This window comes from Vigna unguiculata, chromosome 5 (genome assembly GCF_037176805.1).
Source record: "Vigna unguiculata cultivar grain cowpea cultivar isolate G323 ecotype 2 chromosome 5, ASM3717680v1, whole genome shotgun sequence".
Lineage (NCBI taxonomy): Eukaryota > Viridiplantae > Streptophyta > Magnoliopsida > Fabales > Fabaceae > Vigna > Vigna unguiculata.
This window is the reverse complement of record NC_140796.1, coordinates 47786451-47806282: the sequence shown is the minus strand read 5'-3', so window position 1 is coordinate 47806282 and position 19832 is coordinate 47786451. Positions and strand designations below refer to the sequence as shown.

General features: G+C 33.1%; 2 protein-coding genes and 1 pseudogene across 9 annotated transcripts; 2 read left to right on the top strand and 1 right to left on the bottom strand.

Moving 5' to 3' along the window:
- The first annotated feature begins 6905 nt into the window (after window positions 1-6905).
- Window positions 6906-9204, top strand: LOC114184917 (putative polyol transporter 4). Its single transcript, XM_028072317.2, has 2 exons — window positions 6906-7279; window positions 7564-9204. The coding sequence occupies exons 1-2, from the start codon at window positions 7075-7077 to the stop codon at window positions 8946-8948; spliced, it is 1590 nt and encodes a 529-aa protein (XP_027928118.1). The 5' UTR covers window positions 6906-7074; the 3' UTR covers window positions 8949-9204.
- A 653-nt stretch (window positions 9205-9857) lies between these two features.
- Window positions 9858-16632, bottom strand: EMB2770 (pre-mRNA splicing factor-like protein). Of its 8 annotated transcripts, XR_003604685.2 has the most exons (4): window positions 13337-16632; window positions 12962-13076; window positions 12833-12878; window positions 9858-10368 (listed from the first exon to the last, which is right to left on the bottom strand). XR_003604685.2 is itself a non-coding variant. In XM_028072313.2 (2 exons), exon 1 carries the CDS (start codon window positions 16503-16505, stop codon window positions 13380-13382), a length of 3126 nt encoding a protein of 1041 aa, XP_027928114.1. In that variant the 5' UTR covers window positions 16506-16632; the 3' UTR covers window positions 9858-10365; window positions 13337-13379. The 8 variants fall into 8 exon arrangements, 3 of the variants coding, with proteins under 3 accessions (XP_027928114.1, XP_027928113.1, XP_027928117.1); XR_003604684.2 differs by having other exon boundaries at window positions 12833-13076; XR_014995431.1 differs by having other exon boundaries at window positions 9858-10365; window positions 12833-13076.
- Window positions 10124-11417, top strand: LOC114184720 (epoxide hydrolase 3-like; annotated as a pseudogene).
- Window positions 16633-19832: the final 3200 nt, after the last annotated feature.

Here is a 19832-nt window from a genome sequence, read left to right as displayed (position 1 = left end):
ATTATTGTTGGAGTACATAATTATATTGGCTCTTTAGAGTAATTGATGTAATATGTACATTGATAAATATTTTGTTTATTTGTGAGAAATTTCTTTGAAGTGCAATTCTGTTTAATGATTCGTCATGGTAAGAATTTGTTTTATAATAGCATATATGAAATATAAATTTGCTAATATTAATTCTTATTCTTTAACTTAAATTAATATAAATCTTACTTTTAATATTATTCTAATGATATTATAATCTTAATAAATATAATTTCATTCTAGTTTTAATGAAAATTATTCCTACCTTATACATAAACAACTCAAAAAATATATAAACAAATAAAATGTTACTAATTTCTTGAAGCAACCACTTCACAGTTGATAGCACCAACATGTTGGCAGCAAAAGTATGGCATTGTCGCAATTTTTATAATATTCATTACTAATTACAAAAATACTACACTACACTTAAAGTGATTTTATTCATCAATATAAAATAGCCTTTAGCACTAATGTGATGAATGTAAAATGATATAAATAGAAGCATTTAAAGGAAATTTGTATATCAACGTCAACTTTATTGTTAAAAATACATTTTAGGATAGTTATAATTTAGTCTCTATTAATTTTAAATTATAGTAATTTTTAGTTTTGCTTTAGATTTTTTTTCCATTTCATATTTTATTACTAATCTTATACAATATCTTACAATATTTTAAGTCAAATTTAAAATAAAATAATATAATTAAGTATATGTCATATATTTTTATCATGCTGTTTGTATAGCTTTATATATATATATATATATATATATATATATATATATATATATATATATATATATCTTATTTAAGAAAGAAGGTGAAACATTAATTTAAAAAGTATTATTAAAAATTAATTTATATAAATAGTTATAATTTGAAGCTTTAAAATATTAGTAAAAGTAATATTTCAAAATACGTTATAAACTGCTAAAAGTATTTATTTACTAAATATTTGTTTATAATATCAAATAAAAATTCCAAGTTAATTAAAAAACTAAAAATTTAGAAGAATAAAAAGTTTAAATAGGCTTTGATGAAAATGTTAACTACCCATATATACCCCCTTCCCATGGCATAGTATTTAGGAATTAAACTCGCAAATTTTACCCCCTACATCGTTTCTCATCTATTTTCTTGTTACCATCGTCAAAGAGAGTGGATAAAACTAGTGTTGGATCAAAATGAATTTAAAAGAAAAAAAAAATTGGATCAAGTGCACCAACTTTCTCATTTTCATATATATACTTATATATTTTTTTATGTTAAACGTGTAATAATCTATACTATTAATACATGACATTCACCTTTTTAGTATATATAATTTTTTTTTCAATTTTACTTTTTAAATAATTTTTTTTAAATTCCAATAATTATCTATAATAAAACAATGTTTTCTAATTTTATCTTTTAGTAACTACATTTTTAAATTTAAATAAAAACTATTTATGTAATTAAAAATTAAAAATTGTATTTATTTATTTTCTAATAAGTAGTTGGGTTAGTCATTTGACAAAATATTGAAAGGGAGGCTCAGTGAAATTATTTTTTGTACTTATGCAACATGAAAAATCCACAGATCTGTACTTAGCAACTCAATTTTTAGGCATTAAAGAAATTTGAATCGCTATGAAGCCGATAAAAAAGATTTAGGAGATTTTAAGATCTTTGCGTGAAAAAAATCTTATGCTCATTAACATAAAGACAGTGTTTTATGTCACCTAATTATGTTTAACAGTGAAAAAATCCATATTAACAAAATATGATGACATTTTCGGAAATAAGTTGAAGCGATTTACATTAGACCTTCAAAGGATGACATAAAATTGATAATTTACGTCGGATACTAAATGGTCGACATAAATGATTTGTTTTACGTCGATCAATAAGAACTCCAACCTCAAGTTTTTATTAAATATCAAATCCAGGTTCTCCTCCTCATTTCTCATTATGTGAAAACAGGTCGAAAATGCTCTTACAAGTTAGAGTTCGTTTTTCGATGACAAAGTAGTGATGATTTGAAAATTCATTCTCACCAAGCATTTCTTTTGTAGTGGCCTTCTCATGAGGCAACTAGTCATGACTTTGCTTCCTCATTGATGTTTGTTTGCTAAACTTTGCAATTTCATTTGTGACCGTGATTATGTATTGGAAAACTCGGTCATAACTTTGCATAAATGTCCCATTGTTTGTGTGTCATGTTTGTCATTGTAAGAATATGTTGTAGTTGTAAAAAAAGTTTACGATTTCTGTTTTACTTTTATAACATTTAAAATGAAAATCAAACCTCAGTTTTTAGCTTGGTTCATTTCTACCACCAATATAAAATGGTACAGTGAAATAGGTATTTCTAAACTTGTTTAAGTTAGTTAACAAAGAAGTCAGATTTAGGACAGAGGTCGGACCACTTAACGAGAAAATTGAGTTATACATAGTTTAGGGTATTCAAGTTCAAAATTATTAATACCCTTGAACATATACAACTTAATCTTCTTCATATATATTTCAATTTTTGTCCTAAAAAATCATGCATTTGATATGCAACACACTAATATGAAATAAGCTCATAAATGCTTATTTCATTTTAGTTTTTTTTTATTAGTGCAGATTCTTTTTACATTGCACCTGGTATTGCCTAACATAAATGTATGCTTTTACGTCAAATATTGTACAATCCACCGTAAATTTACATCAACATTGGACTTAAAACTAAATTAAAAAAACCCAAAATAATTTTACGTAAAAGACCTTCGTTTTGCTAGTTGTTAACCGATTTAAGACACACCTTTATTAATTGAAAGATTTTTAGATTTTATTTTTCAAATAAATGCATTTGATTTGATTAGGTGATTACCACTAACAGCCAATTTTAAAAATTTAGTATAATATAAACCAAAATATTTTAAAAAACAATTGTTAATCAGTCATGTGGCTAGTTAAAAATAAATAAATGAGTAAATATTTAAATTAATTTTTGAAATATATTTTTCAATAAAATTTTCATGTAGTAAGTCTTTGAATTATATGGATGATACATCATTGATAGTTTCATCTTACCTAAGTATGAATACATGGGTTTCTAATTTGGTTTAGTTATAAAATGAGGTTTTTAAGATATTTTAAATTACAAAGGGATTGATTGTTTTTTATTGGACAATTACGAGGTAAAAACTTTGTGGGAAAGAGGAAAGGATTATGATAGAGGAAATTTGTTCTATATGGAAAAATGAAGGCAGAATCGTAATTTCATTGTGAAGTTAAGTATAAGTATGCTTGTTTCTTTGTTTTGTTGTACTAATTGTGTCTCTGTTTTTTGGTGAAACACACATTTGGCTTTGTTTTAGATATATGTTTAACAGTGAGTTGGTTTGTTTAATATTGTTGTAGATAGTTGTTTGTGAGTGATATTATTTATAAATTATTCATTTATTTGTGTATATTCATAATGAAAAATCGAAACTTCAAAAGTTGTAAGACTTTAGAATTTCATTAGGGAGTATATTAACTTAATTTGATGTGTAGTTTAATTGTATGTTGATTTCATGATTTTTGAACTAAATTTTGTGTTTTACCATAAAGGAAGGTTTGTTAGGAATGATATTTCTCTATTGAATAATAATTGAGTTTTGAGTGTAGAAAAACTTAGATGAGGACTACATACATCAATATTTCACTAGTGAAAACTTTGTTAATTAATGTTAAAGACATGTGTTTTGTCATGACAAAAAGAATATGGCTAATGGGTTACACCCTTTATAGACGTTATTGACATAATTGTGTTCTTGAATAATTATCTAACAAATCTAAGAAGAACAATCAATATTTAATTCGACCATAAATTTTATCCAATGTCAACATTTTATAATGAACTATTGATGTTGAACTTGGAGAAAGATTTTGAAACCTTTAGAATCTTTAGAAAATTGAATCTTACATAAAAGAATGAAATTGTATTTTGTTATGAAAGGAAGTGGATATTTGAGTCCTAATTAAGGTCCTACTTCTAAGATGAGTGTAAGGTTGACAACATAGAAAACACTAGTAAATTTTCCAAAGCAATGATTATGAGGTATAAGGGTAAGCTAATTTGACTTGTTTGGAAGAAGTCAAATGTTATATAATAAGAAAATTTTCAAAGAAAAAAATGAAATTAATTACCAAAATTGCTCAATTGTCTCCAATCCAACAAAGTAGGTTGGAGAAAGAAAAAAGAAATCAAACATTTGTTTGGTTAGGGAATTCAAATGAACAAATATATAAAGTTCAAAATTTCAATAAAAATTAGGTAACAAGTATATTTCACATTTTTAAATGTGGGTTTTGAAAGGTAACAAGTATAACAAAATTATCAATTTTATAGTTTTATTTCAAATATCAATTTTTTTTTTCATTATTGACTTATCTTCCTAATGAACGCGTATGTATTACTCTTTCCCATAAAAATGAGAAAGTAGAGGACTTTTGTGATGTTTTTGCATACTATGGGATCATATAGTTTGTCTTTAATGTTTCATTCAATTCAACTAATTATGAAGAAAATAAGGTGGCCTGAAACTCAAAATGGAAATGGTGTTTATTACTAGTCTTCTATTTATAGGTCTCTTGAGTAAACCAGTGGTGAGACTTGTTTATCTATTATAGCATATTAGAGTTGGTGATCTTTTAGCTAACAAAATCTTCACTAAACTCAACTTGTTATTTGTAGTACCTTTAATGTTAAACATAATTTTATTGTGGTGAAAACATTATTTTAAATATACAATAAAAAATGTCAAAAAATTGACATGTTGATTGCTAGTGTTAATATGACAAAAATTGATATATTGAAGAAATAATTGTCAAAAAATTTGAAATAAAAGATTTTGGTCCAGCCAAACAAATTCTTGGTATAAGAATATTCATGGATAGATATGAAGGTATTTTGAACTTATCTCAGAAAAAATATATAGAAGAATTGCTTAGCAGATTTAATATTGGAAATGCTAAAACCAGAAGTACACATTTGGGAACTCACTTAAAGTTTTTAAAACGACAATCTTCTCAGACAAAGGAAGAAGAAAGTCACATGTCTAAAGTGTCATATGCATCTGTAGTAGGGAGCTGGATGTATGTTATGGTTTGCACCAGACCTGACATAGCACATGCAGTGGGAGTTGTGAGTAGATTTCTATCAAATCCCAGAGAGGAGCATTGGAAAGGCGTGAAATAGATATTGAGATATTTGAAGGGAACTTCAAAGATGCATTTGTCTTTTAGAAGGAGTAACCTCACTTTACATGGGTTTCCTTATGAGATTTGAGAGGTGATTTGGATGGTAGAAAGAGCACAACATGTTACATTTTTACATTGGATGGTACAACTATCAGTTGGAAGTCCAAACTTCAAGGAAGAGTCTCCCTCTCAACCACTGAAGCTGAGTATGTAACTATCTCAAAAGCAGCAAAGGAGATTATATGGTTGAAGAATAATCTAACAGAATTTGGAAAACAACAAGATGACTCTTCGTTGTTCAGTAATAATCAAAGTGTTATTTTTCTTGCTAAAAATCCAATTCTTTATTCCAAATGCAAGCACATTGAATTGAAGTATCATTTTATTAGAAACTTAATAAATGATGGAGACTTGTTTTTGTTGAAGATTTCAGGTGCAAAGAGTTCAGCTAATATGTTGACCAAGACTATCACAACAACTAAGTTGAGGCTTTGCAATGCCTCAACTGACCTTTAAGAAAATTGATGATGAAGGCACTAGACTGGTGGTAATGTAAATCAAACCTCAAGTGAGAGAGTTGTTAGTATTGTGGTACGTGATTTAGTCTCACATCGCTTATTGTGAAATGTGGTTCTCTATTTATGTATATAAGAGACCTTTTGTAAAACTTGAGATACACAAAAAAATAAAAATACATCCTAGTGTAGTCGTGGACATAGATATATACATTGTACACCGAATCAGATTAAATTCTTTGTGTCATTTATTTTTTTCTCTTTTATTATTTTCTTTATTGTCTTGTTCCTCGCCGCTAAAAAAGAGCAACTATTAGAATAAAGGTAACATAAAACCAGAAATGATAAATATTGAAGTAGTTTTTAGAACAACTACAACAAGCGCTAATTTTGAACCATAAAGAGTTTCATTACTTTGAACAACTTCTATGGTGGAAAAGAAGATAAAAGTCTAAAACCGAAAGAAAAACAACTATTGAGAAAGTAACATTCAATTTTTAGAATCTTCAATAAATGAATGTATTTAACCCCTAATATAACATGTATATGAATCATATAAAAGTGAAAAATATAATTACGTGACAATTAACCGCTGAAGTAAACTTCAGTCAACAGAGTTTCACAATTTCATTACATGCAAGACGATAAATTTTTCAAAAAGCCATCTACATGAGAAATATATATATATATATATTAGAAAACCTATCAGCTAACAATTTAACCTTCCATGGAGCAATTTGGATATTTAATAAAGAAAACAGAGTGATGAACATTGATACTAATGTGTGACTGACTATGTAAGTATTTTAATAGATTTAGGATGGTTTTTGATACTATATTTCAATTTTAAAGTAGATCTAAAGGAATCTTGCAAAATGAGATGACAATTCTCTTCCTTTTTACATCATGCTCTTTGTCTAAATTCACTACAACTTCTGTTGCTGTTGCTGTTGTTTTTCTAATAATTCAATTATGAATATTATATTTTATTTACAGTAATTGAATATAGCATGTTGATGTAGTTTATGGCCAAAATTCAGTAATTGGTCATCGTTATTAATGATTTTAAGAAGTTGCATTGAAAGCACCATTTAAACTTTGATAAGAAGGTCTCACGTGGAAGCAAATAAAATATGGAATTAGGCAGAGGGGTTTTTTTTTCTTCCATGACATAAAAAGTGCCCCCACTTGGTTCTCTCTCTTGTCCTTGCATACCTTAAGGTCAATCTTCATTTCCATGCCATGGTTTTGGTGATCTCATAAGTCAGATCCAACAGCAATTTCAGATTTCTGCAAGTTGCAAAGAAGCAAGAGACACTATGGGGTTCCAACAACATGGGAATAGGGAACTGGGGTTGTCTGCAATTGCTTTGGGATCAAAGAATGAATACAAGAGGATGCACTCCGAGCTTCCAGAGGGAGACGATGATGTTTTGCAACAGGAAGCAAGGAGGAACAGTACCAGGAAATATGTTATAGCATGTGCCACCTTTGCTTCTCTCAACAATGTCCTTCTCGGCTATGGTATGCTTGATTCGCTTACTTTTTCTGTGATTCATGAAAGAACTTCCAACATTTTCACCTTTGGACTTGAGAGTACTGATTTTTTATGCTGTTTTAAAACCATACCCAAATGAAAAATGTTAGCTTGTTCACACTATCCACCGATCAGAAAATCAATACTATTGTTTTCTTAAGATATGTATTGTAAACATTAACAAATTTATCGTACATAGCAACTTTATATTAAATAACAGTAAATTTGCAGTACAGAAACGTTTATATGAATTACTCTTGTCAACTGTCAGATGTTGGTGTGATGAGTGGAGCAGTTATATTTATTAAAGAAGATCTGAAGATATCAGAGGTGAAGGAGGAGTTTTTAGTAGGTATATTGAGTGTTATTTCTCTGCTTGGAAGTTTAGGTGGTGGAAGAACTTCAGATATTATTGGTAGGAAATGGACAATGGCTATAGCTGCAGTGATTTTTCAAATGGGTTCACTGATAATGACTCTTGCTCCTTCATTTTCAATGCTAATGGTTGGAAGATTTTTAGCTGGAGTTGGAATAGGATTCGGAGGCTTGATTGCCCCTATATACATTGCAGAGATATCACCAAACACCAGCAGGGGCTTTCTCACTACCTTCCCGGAGATTTTCATCAATCTAGGAATTTTGCTTGGTTATGTATCAAATTATGCTTTTTCAGGCTTCTCAGCACACATAAACTGGAGGATAATGCTTGCTGTGGGGATTTTGCCCTCAGTTTTCATTGGCTTTGCACTCTTCATCATTCCCGAGTCACCAAGGTGGTTGGTGATGCAGAACAGGATTGAAGAAGCAAGATCAGTGCTTCTGAAAACAAATGAAAGTGACAGCGAAGTGGAAGAGAGGCTAGCAGAAATACAGCAAGCAGCTGGTTTGGCCAATGGTGAAAACTATGAAGAGAAACCTGTGTGGTATGAACTCATGTTTCCTTCTCCTTCCCTTCGCAGAATGATGATCACAGGAATTGGGATTCAATGTTTTCAACAGATTTCTGGAATTGATGCAACTGTGTATTACAGTCCTGAGATTTTCAAAGCAGCTGGGATTGAAGACAATTCAAAACTCCTAGCTGCTACTGTTGCTGTAGGTGTGACAAAGACAGTTTTTATATTGGTAGCAATTGTTCTTATTGACAAAAAAGGTAGAAGGCCACTACTATTTGTAAGCACAATTGGGATGACAATTTGTTTGTTTGGCATAGGGGTTAGTCTTTCTTTGTTTTCACAAGGATCATTTGTGATTGCATTGGCAATTGTACTTGTTTGTGGGAATGTGGCTTTCTTTTCTGTTGGATTAGGCCCTGTGTGTTGGGTTTTGACATCTGAAATTTTCCCTTTAAGGGTACGTGCTCAAGCATCTTCACTTGGGGCTGTGGGAAATAGGGTGTGTAGTGGCCTTGTGGCTATGTCTTTTCTTTCTGTTTCACGTGCAATTACAGTGGGTGGAGCATTCTTTGTGTTTGCTGCTATTTCTTCTCTTGCCATTGTGTTTGTGTACGTGCTGGTTCCTGAGACCAAAGGGAAGTCATTGGAGCAGATAGAGCACATGTTTAAGAATGAACATGAGAGGCAAGGAAGTGAAATGGAGTTGGGAGATGTTGAAGTTCAACAACTTGTGCAGGACAAAACAATTTTGACAGATTAATTTATTAGCTCATGTTTCATATGCATGTGTTAAATTCTGGGAATGATCTTTCCACAATCACAGATTTGGGATATATCAGTAAGGGACAGAAGATAATATGAAAGGAAATTCCATTCTTACTACTAAGCTTTATCAGTTGTACGATCGTTAATCTTTTTTCTTGTTAACATGGAAAGAGAATTTTGACCAACGCAGTTCCAAACCATCATTGTTTATTATTTGAATGAATGTGATTGAGACGGAAATTCTTTTAACATATTGCTGGTGGAAAATCTGGTATTTCAAACACTTTTGTTGTTTTTTGCTTGGAAAACCATATGTCTTGCTTGATGTGTGAATTTCTGATGGACTTTTTATAAATCTCTCAATTTAATGGTTAGAATTCTTTGTTGGTCTACAAAAGAAGTTTAGGTAAAGCTTTAAAGTAAGCCTCAATTATTTTTCTTTTAAGCAGAAAATGCAGTTTTAATTGTAAAGTTATCATGGTGCTTGTGTTGTCTTGTTAAGAGAGGGTGTTATTGTACCTTGAAAGGGGTCTTGTAATTCGGACACTGGTGGGTGCTAGTTATTGATTGGGATGTTAAGTTATCAGCTTACATCAATTGTTTCTTCTTGATTCGTGATGAGATTTGAGATACTCGAGTTCATAATATAAAATACTTTTGGTCCAATATACTGTCAAGTCACCCCTCCTCAGCATCTCCCGGAATTAATTGTTTTGAGGATATATTGTGTGTTTTGAGGATATATTGTGTATTCAATCTCACGAAAGGGACACTTCTACATGAGAGTAATGTGTCATAAAAAAAGTTGAATATGTATGAGTGATGGACATCACAAGAATACTTTAAATACTTAGTTATATTTTTCTATTTATATAAAAAAAATATTAAACCAGAATGATTGGTATAATACCATAGTAATTACATAGTTTAATCAATTGCTCTGCAAGCTTATAATAAACATTCATTACATGAACATCAGTTTTTTGTATGATTTATCAAATGCCATAAAAGTATCTATTTGAAAAAACATAGTGCCTGAATATTCATTTTCATTTGTTGGTTTCTGCGCATACATATGTAAGGTTCTTCTTTTGTCGGACACCATTTTCTCCCATATAAATTCGGAGACCAAACAACAGAGTCTCGTAGAAGTGAAGGGACTAAAGCTCCATGTTCTTGGGATTGAAAGTGGTAGTAATTCCTTGAACACCCATATCAGAATATTGTTGAATGATTTTTCATCAAACTTCACTTTTAGTGACAATCCTATTGGTGCAGTTCAAAAGTATACATACAACAAATGCTGCAAATGCAGGCTACCGGGCTATTGCCTTTGATTTCAGAGTCTATGGACTTTCTGAGCAGCGGAGGCAGAAAAGGCCAACTTACTTGACCTTGATGATGCCGTGGTTCTTCTATAGATGCATTAAGCAATAGTTAGCAAGGTATACAAAATCTGCTACACAATACATAAACAATATCTCTCAAACTGCATAGTTTAATGATACACAATATACAATTCTGAAACTAAATTTTATCACCAAAATTTCCAATATGAACTTCGCACAAATATAAGCACCCGCGCAGTATAGAGAACAAGGTAGAAAACTGAAACCAAGGGTTGCTTTATCTCCTATATTTTTGTCATTATATATCAAATGCAAAATGGGAATGACGATGCTCTTTATTCAATTGAAAACCTAGACTAATTTGCATGTGATTAAAAAATTGTCTGTATGCTATATCTGCTCTTTTACTCAAGTGAAAACCTCTGCTTGTTGGTTAGGACTTCCGTGCCATTACCGCGTACGTTGTAGCTCCTCTCCATTCAGACAAAGTTGCTTCTGTACAACCTTAGGCGTTCCACTGATATATTCAGGACCTCCCAAAAGGCTCCTATGTTATTAAGTGGCGGGTGTTAACTCTCCACCATCGTTTTCATCTCCCTCCCTGTCAATAATGAACTAATGATTAACTAAATTAAGAAGCCTGGCAGGGCAGCAGCAGATCTTGGCCGCTTTGATGTTTAGGTCAGTTACAAGGAACATCTACACAATCTTTTCTGGAAGTGAGATACCATTTGCGGGTAATAATCAGAAAATCATGGACTTGTATAACCCATCTACGCCCGTACCACCATGGTTCTCTGAGGAAGAATTGGCAACCTATGCATCACTATATGAACAATCTGGCTTCACATTTGCATTGAAGGTTCCATACAGGTAATCAGCTTCTCATAGTCCCACTACCTCTTTTAGAAATTTGGTAAAACTGGATATATTTTCCTTGGAAGAGAAAGACTATGTCTTAAAAGTCTTCTGGCATGAAGGACTACTTCCGAAGTGGGACAGTGAAACATTTTGTGCCAGACTTGGATTTATATTCCATAAGGAAGCCATTTTGTGAATGAACAATTTCCACAGGTGAACCTTTCATTGAATTCTTTAACAAACAAAGCATATGATGGTCTGACGCACTACTGCACAACAAGGGATTCTCTTGTGCTGGGATCATTTCTAAACCTCCTATTTCTAAGTAACTTGAACAAGTACTTATTTTATCAGAGCTTTAATCTATAGTCACAAATAAGCTAGATTGCTTTTTGATAAATACTATGTAATTCTTGTAGAATTTCTTGTTACCTTAGTAATCCAAACACTTCGGAATCTAAGTTGCTCCAGAATGCTGAATATCTTATATTTTGCTTGTTATTAAGTGTTCAGCAGTAATTAAAATCTGAAAACAGCACCAGGAAGTTTTATTAGACTTTTCCAAGAATAGTCCTTATTTCCTTTTGCTCAAGTTTGGCCTATTCGCCCAAATGTTTCATTATTATCAACTATGCCCCACTTAAACATGATCGGACTTAAATATCATGACTTAGTTTCAAGGATGGCGCCAATTCTAATCTTGGTATTTTAGATTATGCGATTAGAATTGATAGAAACGGCCCTGAATGACCTTTGATCATAATTGCTACTTGCCACAATAATTAGGCATTACTACCTTATGAATTGTGATCATATTTAGTTTCAGATGTTCAAGTCATCCTAATTTCACTATTTTAAACTATAATGGTTGACAGGACCAATTCTACCAATCCTAGACACTAACCAGTGATTAACCAGTAATTTTGTTTACAAATGTATATGTTCTATCCTCAACATTAACAAATCTCAATGATGATCTGCTACAGTGACTAAACAAGTCTAAACAAGTCCAAAAGCTAGATTTCGAGCGAATCCCTTTGCCTTAGTGCCCAATCGTACATGATTGCTAAAGTTGTTCTTACCCTGCATCATCCTACATCGCATTGAACTTCTACCTAATCCGCAGAAATTGTTTATCAACCCTAATCTGATAACCTAAGTCAGTTGGTCACTATGTACTGACCATTCTTTGCTACTGTAAACAATCCTGATGAAGCTATAGATCTATAATAGTACAACTCACCCTCAAAGTAGGCAGCCTTTTCATTTTCAATGAACAAAAACTTAAACCGCAAGTTCGGATCATGAAACTTGTTATAGAGGGGCATGGTTACTATGCAACTTGGTTCTGTGTTGCCACAAAGTTTCGGCAACAGATGTGGCAGCTCAGAAAATAACAGATTGCCTCAACGGAAAAGCTAGAGGGCAAAATGTATGGCAAATACACTAAAATGTGCTCAAAATCATGTTTAGCTAGGAAACCAAATGGAGATGGTGAGAAAATAGTAATGTTCAAATAAAAAGTCATCTCATGAGAAGACAATATAGCAGCCAAAGGTTACTCAATGTCTGGAGTGCCACTATACCACTATAGCGCACTGAATCATCAACGTTATATTTGAGAGAGATAAATATAAAGCAAAATACAAGAGGGAAATTAAGTGCATACAGGAACTCGGGTTATCTTTTTTGTCAGAAGAGCTGCACCAGTTTCACTACAGTTCAATTGTGACAAACAAATAATGAATGTCATGAAATTAGTATCAGAAAACTAAAACGAAAAATAACTTCACATAACTTGCTTTGAGGTTCGTTTGTGCACCCAAATACCCAGATGTTTCCTTTGCGTATCCAAGTACCGCTAAATTAGTTCGCTTGTTATAAGCTTGCCAACAGAACACTCAAAACACAAACTGGACAAAATACGGATTTTCAAGATTGATAGGAGAGGACAAGTTGAAGATTGTATGATACAAAAGAAATAAACTACAAAATCAGGTAGATGACAAAAGAGTAATACACAACAAAAATACAGAGTTACGGACAAAAGAAAAAAAAAAGTCAGGAAAAATGAAGATGGATCAAACTAATATAAAAATTCCTTCATATTCTACATGAGACATATTCAAGTATAAATTATTGATGAATATTCAAAATTCTCTTCGAAACTAACCATTTATGGCACAGCTCAAGTGTGATGTTACAACCTCGGCAAATCAATGTTTATTATTCTCGGCTGCACTCTCTTCCTTCCCAAGTGCAACAACTACTTTCTTCAAAATGGATTCTGTTGGTTGATGAGAGTTCTCAACTGCCTTTGAGATTGCTTGCCATTTCTCTCCATGTTTTGGTTCAGCAGCAATACATCTCTTCAATACATCCTTCTGGTTCTCCTCAGTACCATGCTGCAGTTCAAATTTGTAGCACAATGCCCAGAAATCCCCGATGTCAGGAGCTAGCGTCACAGCCCGGTTCAACCAAGTCCTAGCTTTGTCCACCTTCCTATCATGCCAAAATAATTTGGCCACAGCAGCAATAACATGGGGATCATGGTCACATTTTTTGATGGCATCCACACTCTTTGTTTTACGCTGTGGACGTGGAACCATCTCAATTGATGCTGCCCACAGAATACCACTGTTAGGACACTCCTGCAACGCTTTTGCCATCAAAATATCAGCTTCTTTCTTATATCCATGCTTCAATTCCGCTCTAACAGCAGCTAGCCAGAGTTCAGGGTTTTGAGGATTCTTCTTTCTAGCCATTGTGAGAACTGCACGAGCTTTACTCAGCCCATTCATCTCCTCTTCAAGATTAGCAAGAGAAAGCCAAAGAGGTACAGAATTTGGACAGTTTTTCAGTCCAGATTCGTAGACCTTCTTTGCTTCCCTCATGTGATCAAGCCGTTTTCCAGTCTGATCAAGTCGCTTTGCATTCTCTGCAAGCTGTTCCTCTAGTTGGCCAAGCATGAGCCACAATTTAAAGAATGAAGGGAATTGCTTCAGACCTTCGTCTAACAATCTCCTTTCCTCTTCAATGTTCCCCAGCTCTCTCTCCACAATAGCTGATTTCATCCAGACTCTTTCTGTACCTCCTCTTTCTCTAGCTTTAGCCAACAACATCCTAGCTCTCTCAGGTTCGTGGTTTTCAAATTCTAACTTGAAAGCAGCAAGCCATATTTCCTCAGAATTGGGAATGGCAGCATAAGCTTCTTGGAGGATAGCACGAGCTGCAGGCACATCTCCAGCAAGCCACTTCTCTTTGGCACCCATAAGCCAAAGAACCTCAGCCTGTGGTCTGTAAGTAACTGCTTTGCGAAGTAATGCATCCAGAGATTCCCTGGTACCGTGACTCTTTTCCAGCTGCGCTGCTTTGAGCCATATGCTCTTTTTAGTTAAGAAGACTGTCAAAGCATGAGCATATATAGCTCTAGCAGTCTCAATAGAACCCCTTTTCTTGCATTCCTCTGCATCAGCAACCCATGTCCTCTTCCTATCTTCTTCTTCAACTCCAATCCCAATAGTATTATGTACTATTGCTTGGCAAGTTGCAACCGACCCAGCTCGCTCCGCCGCCTCTGCTTCCTTCATCCAAGCTTCTCTATCAATCACCAAACCTTCCCTCTGCAAAGCCCTTATACCCCTTTCAATGATCTTCCCAACCATGGAAGTATTGCCATTAGCTTCTTCCAACTTCGCAGCTGTTATCCAAATAGCTGGTTCCTTGGATAGCCTCTCCCTTGCCCTATTCAGAACCTTCTTAGCATTGTCATAAGTCTCCAACCTCGCAAGCGCAAGCCACAGTTCAACATGCAAAGGACAACACTCCACGGCCCTGTGAAGCAAAAGCCTAGCATCCTCCTCATTAGCAAGCTCCACAACGGCCTTCCACAGCCTAACCGAATCAGGAATGTGCTCCAACCCCTTCCTCAAAACCCTACTCCTGTTCGCATCATCATGCTCCAATTTTGCAGCCTGCATCCACAACTTCACTGAATTGGGAATCGACTTAACACCCCTTGCAATCACCGCCTTTGCCTCATCCGGATTAGCCAGTCTACAAGCCTCCAGCCACACATCCTCGTTCTTGGGACACTCCTCACACCCTTTCTGTATCAACTGCCTAGCTGCCTGAAGCTTTCCTGCCAACTCCTCCAGCCTTGCAGCAGCAATCCAGCCTGGAGGATGCTTCGGATTTGTCTGAGTTACACTTTTGAGCAGCAACCTAGCCTTCTTGAAATCCGAAATTTCAGCATCACTAGTAATCTTCATACTATTAAGCACGGTCAAATACCCCTTGGGGTCAACATTCGTCATCCCAGAAACCGAATCTGATAGCCTATCCAACTTCAAAGATAACACAGTACCTCTACCCTCACCCACGGCAGTCAAATCAGTAACTGGGGTTTGTGCCCATGGAGTCTCCGTTCCATTAGCAGCCCTACTCTTAGGATCCAACGCTGTGACATGCTCCTGTTCCTGCCTTGCCTTCTCGAGAAGAGTATCAGGCACAGGCACAAAACTCTCAAACCTCTTCTTCTTGTTCCTGGACGAATAACCCCCACTCTCGAACTTCTCAAGACTCTGCCAATCATCCGAAGAAAGAGTGTACAATTTCCTCTTCAAATCAGCAAACTGCTCGGTGATCTTAGGGTTTGAGGCCCGATATTTCTCAATCTCCTGCTTCAACCTGGCCTCCCTCCTATCCTTCCTTCGTGAATCCATCCTCTTGTCAATGGCTTCCCAAACCGCATCTGCTTCTTTGTCATCCTCATCGTATTCCGCAGAGGCGAACAATCCGACATCGTTCCCTTCAAACTCGTCGAACTTCTGATTCTCGTCATAGCCTTTATCCTCGCCCTCGTCGTCATCCTCCTCCTCTCCGGGCTTCCCTCGCCCCCGTCCGGCGCCGGCGGTTCCGCCAATAGTAGTGGCGGAGCGATCGGGGAGGTCAGGGGCGGCCCTTGCGGGACCAATATCGGAACGAGTGGTGAAGCCAGTGGCACCACGCCCAAGTCCGGCGACATAGTTGGGAGGAGGCTTGGAGTTGAGGAAATCGAAGCGGGGTTTGGGGACCGCCGGAGGATTGGTGCCACCGAGGAGGGGAATGTGAAGGGTTACGGTTGAGTAGGGTCCGACGCCGAGATCGGAGATGAGAACCGAATCATCGCCGTCGTCATTAGCGACTGCCAATCGGTGACTCTGAGAGAGGAAGAGGCGCTGTTGAGAAATTGGAAGGGTTAGGGTTTGTTGGATTGCTAGTTTGAGGTGATGGAGAGTGGTGGTGTTAGGGTTTACGTCTATGGCTAGGGTTTTGTGGTTGGGTGATGCGATAAACACCATGGTTATGGCTATGGTGTGGCTCAAGGAGAAATTCGTAACTATCGTTCTAGTACAACACGAAACAAACGAAGAACAAGACTGCAGAAAGATACATATATGTTAGACTTACACCGACTCAAAGTCCTTTAACGGAACTTGTCCTTAACTTATTGATTTGGGTCATGCTTATTTCTACTTTCATTTGTATTAAATAATTATATATAAATATATTTTAATAAACTTAATATTTTTAAAATAAATGTTAAAGCTCGATAAAAAAGTTATTAAATATGAAATATAATTATATATATATATATATATATATATATATTAAAACTAAGAATAGTCAAAATAATTTTTTAATGAGTATAAATTTTAATACAATATTTTATAGGGTTAATATTTTTTTCTCTTAAAATTGAAATTCGTTCATATCAAAATTTTATATATTTTGATCTTAAATTTTAAAAATAAAGGAATTGTCTTAAATACTTATGTATTTCTCATTTTCGTAATTTGTTGTCAATGGTCCTAATCTTTTTCAAATGTTTAAAATGATCTTCATTTTTTAAATTTGTATTTAATTTGATCCTTTTGTGTCACTTCATTTAAATGATTAATGAAGCACTATACATGTGACATTGTTTATATTATATCTTCCATTTTGTTTACAGTGAGGTTGAGAAACTAGGTTTAAATTACAGATTTAAGGAAAACCTAATTAGGGATTTGGAGATTGGTGTTATTAGTAGAAAAGTGCTCCTGGGTGGAAAAACGTGATTTAGGGAAAACCTAATTATATTTGGATAGACATATATCATTAGACTTTGGATGAGACTTATCCCTTGCAATGAAGGTGTGAATCTTATTCTCAACCTCAAACCAATTGCATCTTGGTGTCTTCTTCATGTCGTTTCCCTTCATTCTCAACCTCACTTCAACATCATTCCATCTTCCATCTTCCATCTGTTGCGAAGATGTTTGATATCAATACATATTTTCCTGAATTCTCTAGTGTGAATCCATTTACATTAATTATGGAAGTCCATAAAATTAGATCTCTCTTTTTTACATAATTAAATGTCTTTCTTAAGCTCTCCATATTCCCACAGTAAGCATATGTATCCAGTAGGGAGCTAGCAATTGGTCCCTCCAAGAAAAAACTTTCCTAATCAGAAACCCATGAATATCATTCCCTCTCTTCAACAAAGATAAAGTAGTAGTCGCAGATAGTGCACTATGAGAGCTACATAATCGAGATGAATTTCAAATTGGTTTAGAGTGTAAAAAAGTTCAAGAGCCTCCTCTCGAAATCTATTATGAACATAATAGGTAATCAGCATGACACCATGAATCTCACTTTTTCTACAATAGCACCAATCCCCAAATTCCTAATTAGGTTTTCCCTAAATCCCTATTTTAAACCTAGTTTTTCCACCCCCACTGTACACAAACAGTCCACGTAATAAATAAAATGGAAGATGTAATACAAATAGTGTCACTTGTACAACACTCTGTTACTTATTTAAACGGCGTGACACAAAATACTAAATTAAACACAAATTACAAAAATGATGATCATTTTAAACATTTGAAAAAAATTAGGATCATCAACAACAAACACTGCAAAAATGAGGATCAAATAGGTATTTAAGCTTAAAGGAATATAACCATTTCAACTCATCTTAATTGTTTTGTAGTGTCAATGCATTTTTCGGCTGATACAAAAGTAATGATGCATAGTAAGCAACTTAAATATTAACATGAAAAATGAAATGTGTTTGACACTACTAAAATATTAACATAATTGGGTTGAAATGACTATATTCATTAACTTTTAAGTTTTAAATTTTAGAGACTAAAATGCATCAAAGTTTTAGATAAGTAATGATGAAAAGGACTACATCAAATATTTTTAAAATTTGAAAACTAACATATATCACATTTTCAAACAAACAATTTCACATCATAGTTCAAACCTAAAATCATATTTAACCCCATTTTATAATATAAAATTCTTCAATTATATAAAATTATATTCTTTAAATTATAATTTTTTCCTAATCCTGACTACTTTTATTGACCAATCTTATGAACTTATCATTACAAATATAGCCAAGAAAATGAAAATAAACTAAGTCCAAAATTAAATTCAATAAACATAAACATTTATAAAAAAAATATTTTTAAAAACAATTTAGTAATTTCTAAAAAATAAAATTTTAAATAAAACTTTTATGTTAAAAATTATTTGTTTTATTAATATGATTTTTCTACGTAATTTCTTGAGTTTGAGAAATATTTTACATAATATTTTCCAAATTATAGTCATATATATATATATATATATATATATATATATAATATATACTTTTTTTTCTCATACAAGTTATGAACTCTTTAATGATAATTTTAAATTTCAAGATTTATACCTATTAACGTAATGATATATATTAACCATCAAATAAATAAATAAATATATATATATATATATATATATATATATATATATATATATATTAAGTGATCAGATTTATTGGGAAGATACATATTAACAATACTAATTATATTAATCATTTAGCTCATCATTTTCAATTACTATCCACAATTTTTTTTATTTATATTACATTTCGGTTTATTTATTTAAAACTACCGTCTTCGCATGAACAAGTAAAAAGATAATATTTCCATTAACACTTGTACGGATGAATTTCTTTTTAATTTTTTTAAGTAATGATAACAAAAGAAATTAAAATTGTGTAAATTATCAAACCTTTATTAGTAAGTTGGTCCTAATTACTTTTATAAACAAAATTTTGATGAACTAACACAAAATCGTTTTATATTTTTAAACTTTGACATGACTCAAGTTTTGGTTTCTAAATAATCGAAGTCATGATCATGGTATTTGAGTATATGATTTTAGTTCCTTGAGAAAACTAAAGTTATTTACTCAAATCACATGATTATGTTTTGATTGCTTTAAAATCGAAACTTAAAGTAATCTGTTGAAAATATTTTAATATAATTTAAAACATAAATAAGTAAAATAAAAAATTTATTGTTACTCAAGTTTTCATGAACTTTCAATTTGATGGATTAATGTTATATTTCTTATTACAATTTAATCTCTTGTCTTACTTTTCTATCTATAAATGCATGGGAGAAACACACAACAAACACAAGAATCACTAGAGTTTTTCCAGAAGTGTTCTTATTTTCTCCTTTATACTATCTCTTAAAACAATAATGTCCATAAGGTTCGGAGATCCTTCGCTGCACTCGACCGATCTAAGAGGTTGTTGTACCTTGGGAGAGAAAGGTTGTTGTACCTTGGGAGAAAAACAC

Coding starts and splice junctions, on each gene's coding strand:
- EMB2770 (XM_028072313.2), bottom strand. CDS start 16,505: ATGGTGTTTATCGCATCACCCAACCACAAAACCCTAGCCATAGACGTA.
- LOC114184917 (XM_028072317.2), top strand. CDS start 7,075: ATGGGGTTCCAACAACATGGGAATAGGGAACTGGGGTTGTCTGCAATT. Junction 7,280..7,563: donor CAATGTCCTTCTCGGCTATG/GTATGCTTGATT, acceptor GTCAACTGTCAG/ATGTTGGTGTGATGAGTGGA.